At 40.1% G+C, this 15,450-nt stretch overlaps 1 protein-coding gene across 2 annotated transcripts; it reads left to right on the top strand.

Moving 5' to 3' along the window:
• Positions 1-5,451: 5,451 nt before the first annotated feature.
• On the top strand, positions 5,452-15,121 carry LOC120464175 (uncharacterized). 2 transcript variants are annotated; one of them, XM_089126363.1, is made up of 6 exons: positions 5,452-5,876; positions 6,625-6,693; positions 10,775-11,832; positions 12,168-12,323; positions 12,500-12,598; positions 14,074-15,121. In XM_089126363.1, the coding sequence occupies exons 3-6, from the start codon at positions 10,789-10,791 to the stop codon at positions 14,368-14,370; spliced, it is 1,596 nt and encodes a 531-aa protein (XP_088982489.1). In that variant the 5' UTR covers positions 5,452-5,876; positions 6,625-6,693; positions 10,775-10,788; the 3' UTR covers positions 14,371-15,121. The 2 variants fall into 2 exon arrangements, with proteins under 2 accessions (XP_088982489.1, XP_088982490.1); XM_089126364.1 differs by having other exon boundaries at positions 5,452-6,693.
• The last annotated feature ends 329 nt before the right edge of the window (positions 15,122-15,450 follow it).

Genomic DNA, 15,450 nt, shown 5'->3' with positions numbered 1-15,450 from the left:
GTGCGGTCCCACTGAAACTTTTTCAGAGGCTCCTGGGGCATATGGCATCCGCAGCTGCGGCAACGCCACTCGGATTGCTTCATGTGAGACCGCTTCAACTGTGGCTTCGCGATCGAGTCCCGAGGTGGGCATGGCATGACGGTACGCTCAGAGTTCCAGTGACTCCGACCTGCCGTCAGACCTGACTTGGGGCACCATGTGCAATGGGCATGCAGCCGCGGGCTCCTGGACAGGACCCCAGCGCCTCATGCATGTCAATTGCCTCGAGTTGCTGGCAGTACGCCTTGCCCTGCACCGCTTCCGTGTGTTGCTCAAGGGTCAACACGTACTAGTCCGTTCAGACCAGTGTTGTTTTTGGCAGCCCTTTTAGTTTTAGTCTTAGTCTTTTGGACGAAAATGCTTTTAAGTTTTAGTCACATTTTAGTCATTTATAAACTTTTTAGTCAAGTTTTAGTCGACGAAAACACCAAAAGGTTTTAGTCAAGTTTAATCAATTTTAGTAAAAAAAAGTAGTTTTTAACAAATTAATTTACTTTAAAAAGTAGTGGAAATGGGCTTAGGTTTGACAGATTTAGCAAGTGTTGCAATTCATAAAACAAGCTAACCGCCTTTGCAGAACAAACTAGACTTTCTCATTGATGGAGATGCAGTGCTGCCATTGTCAAGCTGTACTTCATTGTCACATTGGGCAGAAACCTTTTATCCCCATATTTCAAGTTATAGTTTGACCCCTGATTATTAAAAGCTATTTTCACCAGTTATCACAGTAATAAAGGAATAAAGGAATGGTTTAAAGTTTAAACAGCAAAAACGTTGAGCTACTAGAACATTGTACACAGATAAAGTGGAATCACTGTTTTACTCCAAAAAAGCCAAGGATAAAAACATTCTTACTTTGGCAATTGTGGCTTTATTTGAGAAATTGCTAAAGTGCAATGAACAACGTAGTATGCAACAATAAGATGCATATTATTTGTAAACACAAACATTATGTATACAACCCAGTCTATCTTTAACTTGTGCAAACTGCAAACATTCTGAAACAAAATAATAAAATAAATAATTATCTAATACTGAATCTAAAAATGAATAAGACAATCCCTGAATAAACACTGTATTTGGTCTTGGTTAGTTCGGTATTTTACACTTAAAGCCCTGTTTTAAGATCGTTTCTGATGAAATAGAATGGCTAAGATAGAATTTTGGACAAATGCTGTTGTCCCGGGAATTTTAGGTTTGTGTGTTAGCAGCACCCACACAATCATTCATAAAACGCATTAAACATTCGTTTACAAAGACGTCAAACTCACCGAGTGGTCAGGGATGTTCACTGATATGCTCACACAAACATCGCTGCAAAATATGCTTTCCAACAGGTTTTATCCTAGTTTTTGTCCGACTCTACTAACTTGACTTGGTACAAAAACTACCTGTGTTGTTGTTGTGTGGAATCTGGTGTGCGCGCTGCGGCCGGTTCCGTCTCGTCTAGTCAACGAAAACTCGAAAACGTCTTGTCATGTTTTAGTCACCTCAGAGCTATTTTTAGCTAGTCATCGTCGCGTTATCGTCATAAAAAACGGTGCGTTAACGAAATCATTTCGTTATCGTCATCACTGACGAAAACATCACTGGTTCAGACAATACCGCGACAGTAGCGTACATCAACCACCAGGGGGGTCTATGCTCTCGCTGTATGTCGCAACTTGCACGCCACCTCATCTTATGGAGTCAGAAGCACCTGAGGTCCCTTCGTGCTATCCACATTCCAGGAGTTCGGAACTGTGCAGCCGACGAGCTGTCACAGCTCCGTCCAGTCTCTGGCGAATGGCGACTCCATCCCCAGTCGGTCCAGCTGATTTGGGATCAGTTCGGGGACGCACAGATAGTTCTGCTTGCCTCCCACGACTCATCCCATTGCGCCCTGTATTACTCTCTGACCGAGGGCACGCTCGGCACAGACGCACTGGCGCACAGCTGGCCGCGGGGCCCACGCAAATATGCGTTTCCCCCAGTGAGCCTTCTCGCACGTACCCTGTGCAAGATCAAGGAGGACGAGGAGCAGGACACCCTGTGGCAGGTTTACCTGCGGTGGCGGCTACTATCACTTCCGCTAGAGCGTTGTCCACGAGACACGTCTATGCGTTGAAGTGGAACCTCTTTGTCAATTGGTGTTCTTCTCGCCGAGAAGACCCCCGGAGATTCTCGATCAGTGTCGTGCTTTCCTTCCTGCAAGATGGGTTGGAGTGAAGGCTGTCTCCCTCCACCCTGAAGGTGTATGTGGCTGCCATTGCCGCATATCACAAAGCAGTTGAAGGTAAGTCTCTGGGGAAGCACAACCTGATCATCAGGTTCCTGAGAGGAGCGAGGAGACTGAATCCTCCTCGCCCTCCTCTCGTACCCTCTTGGGACCTCTCAGTGGTTTTAATAAGTCTGTAAACGCAGCCCCTAAAGCATCGTTTGTATTATCTACGTGTATGTTAAAATCTCCAGCAATTATTGCTTTATCGACGTTCACCAATAGATCTGAGAGAAAGTCTGCGAACTCTTTTAGGAATTCAGCATATGGCCCTGGAGGTCTATATACAGTAGCCAGGGCTAGAGATAATATGGATTTCCTTCTTACATCTAAGAGCGTAACATTTAGCACAAGTACTTCAAATAAATTAAACCTGTGACCTGTTTTCTGAGTAATATTGAAAATATCTTTATAGATTGTTGCAACACCGCCGCCACGAACGATCAGACGAGGCTCATGTTTATAACAGTATCCTGGCGGAGTAGATTCGTTTAGACCGAAATACTCATTTGGTTTAAGCCAGGTTTCAGTAAGGCACAGAACATCGAAGTTATTATCTGTGACCATTTCATTTACAATAACCGCCTTAGGTGTGAGCGATCTAATGTTTAGAAGACCTAGCTTTAGAAATTGTTATTGTTCACTGATATTTAGATTTTCTGGTTTAATTACAATAAGATTTTTGCTAGATCCTGCGCTAGATTTATTGTTTGGCATCACTAAACGAGGAATAGACACAGTTTCTATATGATGTTCCACACTATGCATAATAGTTAAGTTTGGACTGCAAAGGCTGTGATTTGGACTTTGACTTACTAGTCATCTGGTGCGTAACGTCTTGGAGATGTTATCCGACAGCAAAGCCGCTCCGATTCGGCTGGGATGGAGTCCGTCTGCACGGTACAGCCTGGGTCTCTCCCAAAACAGATGCCAATTACAAAGAGCAGCTTCTGTTCATTACACAATGACATTAAATGAAGTTTTATTAACTAAGTTCGGGAGGAGCACGTTCAGATAATTGACACGAGTGGATAGCAATCAGCAGCCAATGATAAGAGGGTACAAATAGACTCAGCAGTCTTACCTCGATCCATTGGCAGTTTGCAGCATTCGGCCATGTCCGAATCTAGCTCTTCCCGTTTCGATAAAGAATCTTTCTTCCTTCAGAATTAGAAATCTTTGCCACAACACGGTAACGTCATTTTCTCGTGGGCGTCAGGCCAAACAAATGGGCGAAACATCCGCAATCTACTTCCGCGTATTTCTTTAAACTGGACCATTCAATAATTACTGCCATATAGAAATGGACAAAACAATGCTGCCCTCTTAACGCAAAGGAACGGACCTTCCTACAGCATCAGGCTGCCGCAACAGGTCGTAAGTTAAGCCACGCTGCAGATTCAGTCCTGGCTGATCCACACTCTCAAACATCTGCCGGGTCAACTCCGTGAGCGCTTAGCTCAAAACTTTCGTGTCCCTGATTGAACTTCGCATCGCTTCAATTGTTGAATGACGAGCAAGTTATGCTATCTGGGTAATAATTGCGATCGGAGGATCACACGTTTTAATGGTTTCTGTACAAATGATTTGCTTTCCTTAATCTCGATGCTTGCTTATGGCGTAAACTCACATGTAAACAGTAGAACTGGGAATCAAATCCAAAAAAAACAAAAACAAAAAACAACAACAATTGATTCCACGATTGCGAGGCGTTAGGAATTGAGAGTCGATTTCAAAGTTTGGAATCGATTCCATTAAAGGGAATCAAATCCTCTTTTAAGATTTTAACTCAAACCGCGGCTCTTAACCGATATATTTGTCAATACAATCACGTCACCTATAAATAAAGTTCAGACTAATTCAAACCCACAGCTTCACAATTTGCTTTACTGATTATTGATAAGAACGAAAAAATCGGCTGGGAACGCGACCCTAAATCACAAATAAATAAATAAAATGAGAAAATAAGGGGGCTTTTACACATGACTCGTTTGCTGCGGTCTGAGCACGTTTGTTCCCGACATTCCCCACAGCGTGGGTTTTCGCACAAAACTTGTTTCTATCACACAAAACTTGTTCTATCGGATCTGGTGTGCGTTTGCGTGCATCTTACGTCATCGCAAACGTGCACGCGCATGATAGAAAGCAGAACGTGGGTAATATCATGTTTTGTTTTTATTTATTTATTTTCATTAATTTGCTGCTATCACACGCAGTTGAGTGAACAGTACGGGTCTATTGTGCGTGTGTCTCATAAGGTGGACTTCTGCTACTTGCAAACGGACTCTTAAGGAGACAGTGGATTTCCAAACGTGTTGCTCTGATTCCATGCACAATGCTCGAATACGCTCACTCTCGCTCATATCCAAGGTAATTCCTCAACAATATCATCCCTTACTTATTTTAACTGAATACATCACATAAGCTAAAAACGCATGCGCAGGATACTTACTTCCTAAACAAGTGCGCACCCGAGTCCTTGCAGCTTTCACATACACGCAAACCGCGGCACGGTTCGGAAGCAAGACCATCTCCTCCAGGTAGTCTTGGGTTCGGTACCCCAGTGCACACCCGTTTCCCATAACGGCGTTCACATTAGCGATTTTAATACGAACCGTGCCCCGTTATGGACTTAACTGCCAGGGTGAAAGCTCCCAAAGCCATTTTCAAACGTTAATAAGATGCGCATAATCCTGCAAAGATTGAATCTCCCTTCTTTTTCGCGTCTTTGATTACGCTCAAGAAGATGATCTACTTCCCCCTTCGCTCGGCTTCACAACACAGCTCAATTTGCACAGGTACGTTTCTCCACTGCCCCAGCAGTGATGTCTCCTCTGCTTCCACAGGTGCTCTCTTTCTCTGGCGAATTTTTCTGCACTGCCACAGCAGTGATGTCTCCTCTGCTCCCATAGGAGCTATGTTTCTCTGGCTAATTTTCTCCACTGCCACAGCAGTGAGGTCTACTCCGCTCCAGCTAGAACTCTGTTTTCTGTAGCTAATTTTCTACACTGTCCCAGCAGTGACGTCTACTCTGCTCTCACAGGAGCTCTATTTCTCTGGCTAATTTTCTACACTGTCCCAGCAGTGATGTCTACTCTGCTCCCACAGGAGCTCTGTTTCTCTTGTTAATTTTCTACACTGCCCCAGCACACTGTAAAAAGTGCTACACCCACAAAGTAGGTTTTACATACTTTAAATAGTTGTAATCTAGTTTATTTAATTAGTTTTATTCTAAAAAGTATCAAAATACTTCCTTTTTACTTAAAATATAGAATTTTTTATATAACCATATTTTTTTAAATAAACCCAATGCACTTTATTTCGGTAGTTATTTGAATGTGGTTACTGCGTACAAGAAATGTTATAAAAGTGAGTTGATACACACTATTTATTTGAGCAGTTGTCGATGTGGCAGGTGCGTTCATCAAACGTAAATATTTTAAAAATATATAAGTTGGCATCCCGCTTTTTCATTGGCACGGACTTTCCCAGGCCAGATGCATCAGTATCCTCGCCATTTCGACGACTATGGTTCGTGTTCGCGGTCGCGGCTTCATCTGAAATTCATCTTTAAAACAAGGTAAGTTGTTTTAAATGTCTAAAATTTAGCAAAATGACTGGTGATGTAAAATCATAGTAGGGGTAAAGTCACGCAAAATTGCTTACTCGGGGAGCTGAGGTTAAGTTTGCAGATTGTAACTATCCTGCACAGCACATGGCAAGCTAATGGCTTCACAGTGGAGTGTACATTAAATAAGTGCTGTTCTCGTTGTTTTAATGCTTATTTCTAGCAGCACCTGCTAACATCATCGCCACTGTAACAACATTTTAGCATGGACGTGTTTAAAAACGCAGATATGTACATTAGGCTAGGCAATAATTAATTTGCACAAATGCCCTCAGTTATATTTTTAGATTGCCAACATTACATTTCGGGATCATATCCCATCGAAACGGTCGACATTTTCAAGCCTTCAGGTAACGTTAATAGAACGGGCAAATATAAGGGAAAGTAAAATTATGTTTTTTGGACAGCAGGCAAAACAAGTTGTTTGACACGGTCTTTGACTGGACTCGAATCAGAGATTATGTTGTTTAATTAGCATTAATAAAGTAGATGCACAGATTACACTGCAGAGATGTATGTTTAGTAGTCTGTCTGATTTTAGAGATTTTATCAACGTTTTTTTAATACTGCATAGTCAATTAATGACAGAGTTTTGGTTGGAAAAAACCTAAAAATTATTTCTAACCTATTAACATTACTTAAACTACATTTTACCACAGATTTTTAACCTTATTCTAACATGCATTTTCCTGGTCTTTAGATAACCAAGTGCTAACAAACCTGGTAACAAGTTTGTAACAAACCTGGGGTCGTCAAGTTTCACATACAGGTAAGAAAACTTTAAGAAGTTATATTACAGCTATGACTTTTCACAGGTAAGTAAAACATTATGTAAAATTGCAAACAATAGTGTGGTCTCCATACAATTACATTTCTTTCTACGTTTTTATACCGAAGGCAGATCACCTTTCTGTCTCCTCCCCACAACATACAGTAAAAATCACCAAAATAGAGCAGTTTCTTATTATCAATCAGTATTTCTCTGAGGCAGTTTGGTAAGCTGTCAGTTTCCACTAACATTTACTCAACTTTTGTCTGTGATCATTTAAGATCCTGACATGTGATGACTAAAATCCTTAATCTAGTTATATATACTGTAGAACGTCGTATGCAGCCCATGTCTGACGTTCTTGACTGAAAAGGAACTAAAAACTGCCAGGCTTTAAAAAGTGTATCATAAAATCTAAATGGGCTCTATGCACGGTGATATTTCCGGTGAAGGTGTAAGGATGCTCGATAACTTCCACTGATCGTAGAGTCCAATGCAATACAGAGAATTTATATTGAATTTTACACTCCATGGTTATACGAAAGAAACGTTAGTCACAAAAACAGATAAAACAGACACCCCTTGTTGTGTTTATGCTTCTTTTTAAAATTATATTACATAAACATAACTATATATAAAATTACATCTAAACGTATGTACGTTTCGTTTCAAAGACGGGAGGACAGTAAATTTTGAAGACTCTGCCATAATCTCGTTTTCCTCGATTTTCCTCCGCTTAAATCTCCACAACCGGAAATGGAAGAGCATCCTTGCGTCAAATGCGGAACTTATGCGTGCATATAGCCCATTGTAGAAAAAGTCAATTAAACGTGGCTTCAGCAGACAACCACAACCAGACAACCACAATCCCCTGCACATATGGGATGCTATAATTGACAGGTGAACAAAATGTAATGCATCATTGCATTTAACAAAATTACAGATTTCTTTCAAATTTGATCTGGTTGAAAACATTTGGAATAATTTAATTACACAACTAAAATTATATAACTGTTTTTTGTATACCTTTTAATACAAAAAGTTAAACATTGCTTTAAATTATTTATTTTGGTTAATAGTCTTGGCATGAACCTGAGGGGTCTTATCCTTGTATCATTCTTATCCTTAACATTTGGAAACAAATGGTGTGCCTTCACTATTGTAACTGCAAAGTTGACCTAAGATGTCTTTAATTTGCCTTTCATTTCCTCTCTAATTTATGTTGGCACAGGTAAAAATGAGTTGGCAATGCAAAAGATGCAGTGACAACTTGCCTACCAGAAGTGACATTTTGAAACATTATAGACTCCATCATGGAACCTTCAGCCATAGTCATTCATTACCATGCATATACTTTGAATGTCCATGTTCTTTCAAAACTTGGAGTAGTTTGCATTCACATTTGTCTCGATGCCATGTGGAAAGTCAGACACAAAGACCTGAGGTTGTCCTGTCCTTTAAATGCCTGGTGTGTAGGACACAAGGGTTTCCAACAGAGAGAGAATATTTTGCACATGTTGGCCATCACCTTAAAAGTAATGAGACTGTTGAGTGTGCATTTGAAGGGTGTGATTTTCAAACCAATATTTATGGAACATTTACAGCACACAAACACAGGAAGCACACTCCTCATATTCTGAGTGATTTTAAAAGAGGTGTTCTTTTGGAAAAGCCAATTGAGGAACCAATTTTAGAACCCGATAACACTGTAGTCACCCATGATGAGGATATGGATGAAGGAAGTGGAGAAGGAACCAGCTCAGGTGCACATTCTGTAGAAAAGGATGACCGACACTTAATTGTGGACCATATAGCTTCCTTTCTGCTCAAACTGGAAAGTGTGCATAATGTCTCAAACAGGTGTATTGATGAGTTAATAGATGAAATGCAGTTTTTGTCATCAGCATCCATACCAATTATCAGAGACATTGTTGAATCACACTTGAAGAAGAATAATTGTGTGATTGATAGCACCGTTATCACATCCTTATTTGAGGAGTTAAATGAATCCAGCCCCATAAGCTTGGCTTTTGATAAGGCTGGTCCACTATCGTCAGCTTTCAAAAGGAGAATGTACTTTCTACAAAGGTTTAACGTTGTACAGCCAGTTGAATATATTCTCGATCCAAATGAAAATACCAGTTTTCAGTATGTTCCGATCCTTGAATCATTGAAACAAATTCTAAACAATGAAGATATCAGAGAGAAGTTCCTCGCAGATAATGGACACACAAGTATTCCTGGACAGTACAGATCATTCCGTGATGGTGCCATTTATAGAGAGAGTGATTTTTATTCTGAAGAGCAGAGAATTTCTATATTCCTTTATATAGATGATTTTGAGGTATGCAATCCCTTAGGAACATCTAGAAGGAAACATAAAATAACAGGCGTGTACTGGATATTGGGAAATATCCAATCCTGTTTTCGGTCCACACTAACTTCAGTGTATCTTGCACTTTTGTGCAAAGCTACTGATATTAAAAGATTTGGCTATGCAGAGGTTCTCAAGCCACTCTTGGATGACATAGCTAAACTGGAACAAGATGGTATTCTGGTTCCTGTCCTTGGAAAAATTGTCAAAGGGACTGTTTACTGTGTAGTTGCTGACAACCTTGGCGCACATTCAGTTGCTGGTCTTGTTGAAAGCTTCTCAGGTCCATACATTTGCAGGTTCTGTCTAGGAGCGCACATTGACTTTCAAGAAAAGGAAGTGAGATCAGATGCTTTTCAAAACCGGACAAAGGAGGATTATTCCGTTCATGTAAAGACTTTACAAGCAAACCCTTCACTATCCCACTGTTTTGGTGTGAAAAGGCCTTGCCCACTGACCGAGAAACTAAGCCATTTTCACATGGTTGAGGGCTATCCGCCTGATATTTTGCACGACCTTTTTGAGGGGATTGTTCCCATGGAATTAGCTCTGTGCTTTAGTGATTTCATAGCCAAAAAGTACATCACACTTGACGAGCTTAACAACACAATCAAATCATTTCCTTACAAGTGGGGAGATAAGACAGACAGTCCACAGCCCATTACCACTGCATTCCACACTCGAAAAAGTATCGGAGGAAATGCCCACGAAAACTGGACCCTCATCAGACTGCTCCCACTAATGATAGGACACAAGATAACCCTGAATGATCCTGCATGGAATGTAATCATGTGTCTTAAAGACATAGTTGAACTTGTGGTAGCACCAACCCAAACTGAAGCAAGTTTGTCATATCTTGACACAAAGATTTCAGAGCATCGACTTAGATTACTTGCTGCGTTTCCTCAGGTTAAGTTGATCCCCAAACACCACTTCCTGGAGCACTATCCAACGCTCATTAAAGTGTTTGGACCTGTCATTGCATTTTGGACGATGCGATTCGAAGGAAAACATAGTTATTTCAAACAAGTTGTAAGACATACAGGGAATTTCAAAAATGTACTTTTTTCACTCGCAACCAAGCATCAGTTGATGATTGCACACCATCTGCATGCAACTACAACAGTTCCCACGTTCAGTACTGCCAGAGTATCCGAAGTGCCCATAGCTGTTTTGCATACAAGTGTACATGATGCAATAACAAGAGTTTCTCCAGGTCAGACTACTGTACATCTTTCCAACACTGTGTCAGTTTATGGAACTACGTACTCTAAAGGCATGATTTTGGCCTATGGGTCTATTGCGGGACTCCCAGACTTTATTGAAGTTCTTCAGATTGTAATTCTAAAAGACAAGGTCCATTTCATTGCTAAAGTATTAATTTCCTGGTATGATGAGCACTTTCGAGCATTTGAGATTGAGAGCACCGAGCTTGTAGTTTTTGTGGAACAGAAGGATCTCACTGATGTGTGTCCGCTGTCAGATTACAAGGTTGCAGGAAGGCGTATGGTGACGCTGAAGCGCCATATTTGTCTGGAATAGATACACCTTTCATATGGTATGAATTCAAGGGGTACTGATGTTGGCATTTTTCACAGTTCTCTTTAAGTTTCTTTGATATACCATACACGCATTCAACAAATAATTCTTGCTAAACAATGCCAGACTGAATGTAAAACTAATATGTTGTTTTGTCATCTTTTTAAGGCTACATCATCAAAATGGAGTCAGCTGTAAAATTTAGAGTCATCATGGACCATGACATAAAGAAACTTTGTCTTCCTGGAATGCCACAGTCAGTTAAAGAGTTGGAATCAACAATAAAACAAACATTTCAGATCTCAATGGACATAAGCCTTCAGCGCAAAGACCAGGATTTTGATGACTTTGTTACTTTGACTTCAATCGATGACCTGAAGGATAGGGACACACTGAAGATAGTGTATGTTCCACCTGTTATTTTGTTAACAAATGTTGACATTCCTGAGCTCCCAACAGAAGATTGCTCTGTCTCCAGGTCAGAAAATGACTTTGTGTCTCAACAATCAACATCAAGTGACTCCATCTCTGGGGAATCTGATGACACTATAATACTCAGCACCCACAGCCCTGCAACGCACAAGCCATGGCCAACTGAGTTTCCTGTTCCAAAGTTTTCATATAACACTGAACTAGTTCTTCAAAAAGGCAATGAAAACTACCTCAAAGATGGTTCCCTTTTGTGCAAAGAGAAGTATTACCCTGGTGTTAAGTCCAACATTCTGGAGTGTTTAGCTGAGCTCATCTATGAATACACTCCCTACCCAAGTGATGCACAACGATGTGCAGTTGCAGAGGCCCTCATAAAAAAGAACCCATGTTTGAAGGAGCCAGGCTCCTTCAATGGTCTCTATGGATGGCAGCAGAGCCTGAAGTACAAAGCATCAAACTACCGAAGCAAACTTCGAATGCATGGGATTCCAGAAGTCTTGGTTAACTCTCTAAAGCGCAAATCTTCTGAAGAAAAGCAACCAGCAAAGAATATAAAAAAAACACGGAAAGCTGAGGTTAACTACCTGCCCCCTCATCCAGCTGGGAAAACTGAAGATTCCCTTGAGAATGACAGGCTGGAGTTGATTTCTGAGACAAAGAAAAAGAATAACGGCAGAGTTATAAATGAGTTGATGTCAAGAACCTTCAGTTTGAGAAGACAGGACATTGTAGGTCAAGCCCCAAGTGTTGCAGATCTTCTGGAGAGATGGCCTGCCCTCTTTGAACCATCACAGGTGAGGTAAACTCAGCAAAGTTGACTAACTAAAATCCTATTTTTTTATGCTGTGCCACAGTTAAATTTCACATTACTCAATTACGGTAAATGGCCCATAGTTGTAAAGACGGCACATAAGCCAACAAACTTGCCCAATGATTCAGTTTCGTTCTTCGTTCTTGCATTTTTCATACTTAATAACTATATGGTGCATATATTCCTTTACTGTTTCACACTGTCCATGATTTTCATTCGATTGAAAACCTAATTTATCTCAAACTCGTATTGTTTAAATCGCAGAAAAAAACATATCACTTTTGGTATGCAACTAAGATGGTATACTTATTTTTACAGATCTGTGAAGAGTTCCTGAGAATCAATGGCATATCACTTGAGTCGACATTTATGTCACAGTTGGACAGGCAAACTCCAAAGCTGTTGTCACTTTTCAACGCAAAAGGAGGAGCCGTTGGTCAAAGAATCAAGTCCCAAATGATGACCCTCATCCAGGTAAGAGGAAAAAGGGTCTTATGTAAAACATTTTACATTTACATTACATTTTAGTACAGTGGGGTTATGTATAGTAGGACCTTTTATATCAATTGAATGGTCGCAATACAGAGGTTCTGTCATTTGTGCTACTGTCATCCGACTGTGAAATTTGATCAGATTGTACTTTGTGACAGGATCCATCTGCCTCTGTGGAGAAAAGGAGAGAAGTGGTCCTGAGATGCCTGATTGAGTACATGGGGGAGAGACAGGAAGACCTCATCAGTGTCCACCACGTATGTATTGGTCTTAAAGCAATTTAAGGCATCTATTTTTCTGTCTGTTCTACTGAGCACAGTTATGTCAAAAAGACGTCTTTTAAACGTCTTTGTCACAAGTCGTATGTTGAAGAGACATCCACTGAAGAAGCCAGAATTAAAGTTATGGCGTCTTTTTTTTTTGACGTGTTCTGTAAGTCCAATATAGACGTTCATGGAACCTCCATACAATATTAAACACTAGTTTAACGTAATTTAATGTCTCATTTAGAAACGTTTTACTGTTTCTGAAGCAAATAAACCCTTTCAGGATGCATTAAATTAAAACTCATTTTTATTTCAACATAATTTCCATTCCACATTTTCCACAGGTACCATGAACGTTCATTACAGAACACGTCAAAAAAGGATATCAGAAAAAAATTCATTCGGGATCCTCAGTGGACCTCGTTACGTACGACTTTGTAACAAAGAAGTTGAAAAGACGTCTTTTGAACATAATTTTGGTTAGTGTATTACTATTGTGATGATGACCGGTAATTACATTTGCTCTTGAAAGATATTTAAACTTTGTAGCTTAATAAACAATAATGTGATGACCAATGTGGGACAGGCAAGGACAATTGCATTGTTTCATTGTAATGCATCCTTTGAACCAGAATAAGACCACACTCATGTTACCGTAGATTATGATAGTTTAGTACCCACACTCTAAAGGCGCGTACACACCAGGATGAATATCAGTGCGCGTTATTCACCAGGGTTTTTCAATGCGTTTTTTGTGTTCACAACCAAGCGATTTTCAAGCGAGTGAAGATGCAAATTCATTCACTGACATTAGATGGCGCCCATTTGCTCTACAATACCACTCCATTCAGTAGTTCTCTTTTATTCAAGATTATTGTAGTTGCTGTCGCGTTTGTCATGTAGTTCTTTATGTTCCGACACCAGCGAGACGAGCAGCTCTACATTCATCTTGCCTTGCATCTTCCTCGTCTTATTTCTTCCCCGCAGTGAAGATGCTACTTGGCGTAGATCTTTTTCTCTGTTACATATGTGTGCTCGGCAAGACCGTTTTGTGTTTGAGCGCCCCCATGTTGTGTTTTACTGTTACTTCAGAAGCTCCAAACACGTGACCAGACTCGTTGGTCTGATAATTTTTGACGCGGTGCGTCAAACAAAAAACGAACCCAAGCCGTTTTTAAAAAAATTACGCTTTTACCCGTCGGTGTGCACACTCGCATTGGCGCCCTTTGTTTAGTCAAGAGGCGTTAAACGCCGGCGAATATCGCGCGCAAAATATCCGTGTGAACAGGCCTTAAGGCATTGTCATAGTAGACTTCACTCTGGTCACATGCTCTAGTCACAGTATCTAGTATTCACCACCTTTAGCAACAAAAGTACTGTTTTGACTTTCTACTTGTCTGCTATATTCCTCTCATTACCTGTTTGTCTGACCAAACTCTTGATTCTTTTTTTGTCTCCACCAATAGAATCGTGCTGAAACAGAGGTGCACGCTGAGCTTGGCAGTTGCCCACTGAAAATTTACATGTGCCATCATCCCGACACGATTGGTATTATGATTGAAGGACAGCCCGTGGTCAGAGGTGTGCCAAACCTGTCTAAAGCATGCTGCCTCCTGTTAGGTCTCACCTATGCTCTCGATCTCAAGTATCCCTCAAAACTCGTCTATACCTTTGAGATATATCAGAGGCTTTTTGTGGGATTGGACCCCATGCGTCCTAAACCATCATCCAAGTATGCTAATCTCCTCACTAAGTTGTCCTAGATGACTTCTCAATGGCATGTGCCATTGTTTGCCATAAGTTGAAAAAATTGTCACTTTGTCAATCACTTTGTTTGGTGAATTTATTTTGAATTATTTGAATTATTCAACTTTTGACATTCCAGGGACACTTTTATTTATTTATTTTTTTTGGATATAGGCTCATTTTACATGCTCATTTTACTAAGCAAACGAGTTTTACCGTTTTCGAATCCATTCGGCCGAACTCCGGGTCTGGGGGTGCCAAAAGTGGCAACCCCAGACCCGGAGATCGGCTGAATGGTTTCGAAAACGGTAAAACTCAAACTGTTTAACTCTGGGGCAGTTGTAAAATGAGCCTAACTGAAGTGTTTCTTTAAGACTCATTTGACGGGTACAAGTTCCTCAGGATTTTTTCTTTTGTGTTCATTGTTCAGTGCCTTAATTAATGTGGACTTTGGACTGTTATCTGTGCCGATCATTACCTCATGGGGTATATTCTCAACAGTTGTCTGCACAATTTTGTTTAAAATATAGAAATAGTGTAATAATTTTTGACATTGCAGTTCCAATGTGATATAATGTGATGTTATGGCTCACATTTACATTTAACCAAACATTGCAGATTGGGCATTTTGGATATTTCATTGTACTGTTCAGAACAGGTTAAAACAGTTAAAACAGACTTATACAGTGTTTGTTTTATACTATACTGTGCAGCCACATATATTTGCTGTTTTGTAGTCACTGTTAACAGTAACACTGGTTAACCTTGAATAAATGTTATTTTATTCAATCTATCTTCTCATATCTTTCTTCAATTTTATTTTGAATGTTTTATTGACAAATGTTGTTTATATAAAGTTAATCACTGAATGCTTAGAATATACACATTTAGATTTATTTTCTAAGGTTATATCCAGGACTCAATTACAATGTTTATCTACATATGATTGTTAATTTTAGTAAGAAAATAAAAGTTCATAAAACCTAATTAAAATGAGTACAGGTTATTTGTAGCAAACCATAAATGCATTACCTGTACCATTAAAAGTAGGTTTATCTAACTGAGTGATATTAGTATTATTAGTTAACTCAACTTGA

This window comes from Pimephales promelas, chromosome 23, assembly GCF_988280905.1.
Source record: "Pimephales promelas chromosome 23, fPimPro1.hap1.1, whole genome shotgun sequence".
Lineage (NCBI taxonomy): Eukaryota > Metazoa > Chordata > Actinopteri > Cypriniformes > Leuciscidae > Pimephales > Pimephales promelas.
The sequence above is the reverse complement of the archived record's forward strand: the minus strand, read 5'-3'. Positions and strand labels throughout refer to the sequence as shown.

What these genes read in the sequence shown, in the direction of transcription:
- LOC120464175 (XM_089126363.1), top strand. Translation starts at nt 10,789, where the DNA reads ATGGAGTCAGCTGTAAAATTTAGAGTCATCATGGACCATGACATAAAG. An exon ending in AAATGATGACCCTCATCCAG is followed by an intron (nt 12,324 to 12,499) that starts GTAAGAGGAAAA and finishes ACTTTGTGACAG; the next exon opens with GATCCATCTGCCTCTGTGGA. An exon ending in ACCTCATCAGTGTCCACCAC is followed by an intron (nt 12,599 to 14,073) that starts GTATGTATTGGT and finishes CTCCACCAATAG; the next exon opens with AATCGTGCTGAAACAGAGGT.